The sequence below is a fragment of the Penaeus chinensis genome, chromosome 4 (assembly GCF_019202785.1).
Source record: "Penaeus chinensis breed Huanghai No. 1 chromosome 4, ASM1920278v2, whole genome shotgun sequence".
Lineage (NCBI taxonomy): Eukaryota > Metazoa > Arthropoda > Malacostraca > Decapoda > Penaeidae > Penaeus > Penaeus chinensis.
In genome coordinates, this window is record NC_061822.1 from 17,402,037 (window position 1) to 17,404,536 (window position 2,500).

A 2,500-nucleotide genomic window follows, 5' to 3' on the forward strand; every position below is an offset into this window, starting at 1 on the left:
AATTACATAAACATTTTAAAATATTCCTAAACACATTCAAACCCGATAACAGAAACGTTTAAAAATTATACCCAAACCTCAAACACACAGAAATTAAACCTAATTACACAAACGTTTCAAAATATTCTCAAACCTCGAATACACAAAAAATTAAACCAATCAACTTAAATAAACGTTTGTAAATATTTGCAAGCCTTGAATGCATAAAATCTAAGCGTTTACTAAATATTCTCAAATCTAGAATAGACAATATCTAGACCCAATTACGCAAACGTTTAACAGATATTCCCTGCCTCGACTACAGCTATTAAACCCAATTCCACAAACGTTTAAACGTATTCCCAAACCAAAAATACACAAAAAGTTCAACCCAGTTAAATAAACGTTTAAAAGTGTTTCAACAAATGGACCTTAAACCCAGGTACACAAACGTTTCACAAATTCCCCAGCCTCGACCACACAGAATTCACCCGTAACGTTGATCCTTCCTCCGTATCTGTGCCTAAGTGCCAAGGGGTGCCAGATGCTTTCGGGAAGGGCCAGATCGCAGTCCTTGAAGAAGTTGTTGGCATTCTCCTTCGAGGACCAGAACACGTCCTTGAAGGGCTTGAGACCAAGGGCGTAGGCGAGGAGATTTGTCACGCCGATGCGCCACTGGTCCTGTGACAGATGAGGGAGATGAGGATTTGGGACAGAGGAGGAGGTTCTAACGTCGGCAAAGCTCAGGGGATCAAAATGAATATGAAATTACTGCTATCATCCTTATCATTATCATTATTATTATCATTAGTAGTAGTAGTAGTAGTATTACTAATATTATCATCATTATTTTGCCTGCTCTAACTTACGTAACTATTCGAGAATCAAACCTTAGTCCATTCTCTATCCTTATTAATAATCAACCGCTGATTCAGCTTAAATATTTTATGGGTTTCTTAACGAGTTCTTTTCGCTGTTTTACCCATATAATAATTGTAATACCTTTACTATCTATAATAGGCGATTCTATGCTCAGCCACACCACACGATCACTTCATTACCGTCCTCAAGTTGCATCAATCAATCATCATTCACGCTTCTGTCACTGATTTATATGTTCACCCTCAATCACACCACAAAACTCGTTTTTTTCTCTACACGATTAATTTTTTTATAATTATCAATTACGCTATTAGCCATTTAAGCATCAATCAGATTTTTATATTTTAGCCACAGGCAAATCGCACAAAAAACTATTATCGGATTAAATCACTCCGATTACTCAGTTACATTTTGACTATTAGTAAATGAATCATCCATTCGTTGTTATTAGTTATCAAGTCATCAGTCATGGATTATTTCACCCGTAACCATTATATCGTGTTTTAACTACCGGACTACGCTGTTGCAAATTACCAGTTACCAGCTACGCATTTACCATCTAATAATTAACCAGGGATTATATTTTACTCTCAGACAGAGGGAAAGAAAGATTACAAGTATTAGACATAGCTATTAATAATCAAGGAACTGTCATTTATTACTCAACTACCAATTATTGCATTCTCGGTGTCACTGCGAAATCTCTTCCACTATCGGATTAATCTGACGGAATTAACAATGACCGTTATTACGCATTTGTCAATTCCCCATCAATTACGAATTAGCTTCCCCACCTCTTTCGACCACCCCTTCGGACTTACCTCCCCCTCCACACACACGCACACACATACACACACACACACACACACACACAAACACACACACACACACACACACACACACACACACACATATATATATATTTATATACATATATGTATATATGTTTTTTTAATCACCATCATTACATAATGTAATATTTACCGGACTGAGCATGTAATCATCGCTGACTCGAATCTGCGTGACGGCGGGAAGGGTGACGGAATACAGAAGGTGGCGCGTGAGGGACATGCAGTACTGGACACTGATCCCACGCTCGAGCGCCGCACCGCCCATCTGGTCCAGCCATCGCCCCGCCAGGTCGACGTCGGTGTGTAGGGCGCTGAGGGGGAAGGGGGTGGGGGTTAGAGGAAGGGGGTGGGGGGTTAGAGGAAGGGGGTGGGGGGTTAGAGGAAGAGGGGTGGGGGGTTAGAGGAAGGGGGGTGGGGGTTAGAGGAAGGGGGGTGGGGGGTTAGAGGAAGGGGGGTGGGGGTTAGAGGAAGGGGGTGGGGGGTTAGAGGAAGGGGGTGGGGGGTTAGAAGAAGGGGGTGAGGGGGTAGAGGAAGGGGGTGAGGGGGTTAGAGGAAGGGGGGTGGGGGTTAGAGGAAGAGGGGTGGGGGTTAGAGGAAGGGGGGTGGGGGTTAGAGGAAGGGGGGTGGGGGTTAGAGGAAGGGGGTGGGGGGTTAGAGGAAGGGGGGTGGGGGTTAGAGGAAGGGGGGGGTGGGGTTAGAGGAAGGGGGTGGGGGGTTAGAGGAAGGGGGTGGGGGTTAGAGGAAGGGGGGTGGGGGTTAGAGGAAGGGGGTGGGGGTTAGAGGAAGGG

The 2,500-nt window shown here is 44.0% G+C and overlaps 1 protein-coding gene across 1 annotated transcript in view; it reads right to left on the reverse strand.

The window, feature by feature from the left end:
- The window catches only part of LOC125025015, a 33,135-nt gene that overhangs the window by 2,978 nt on the left and 27,657 nt on the right, over positions 1 to 2,500 (reverse strand). Inside the window, exons 9-10 of the mRNA XM_047612852.1 lie at positions 1,846 to 2,023; positions 471 to 660 (exon numbers count right to left, since the gene is read on the reverse strand). Coding sequence (XP_047468808.1) covers positions 471 to 660; positions 1,846 to 2,023 — 368 coding nt within the window. The remainder of the gene's footprint in view (positions 1 to 470; positions 661 to 1,845; positions 2,024 to 2,500) is intronic.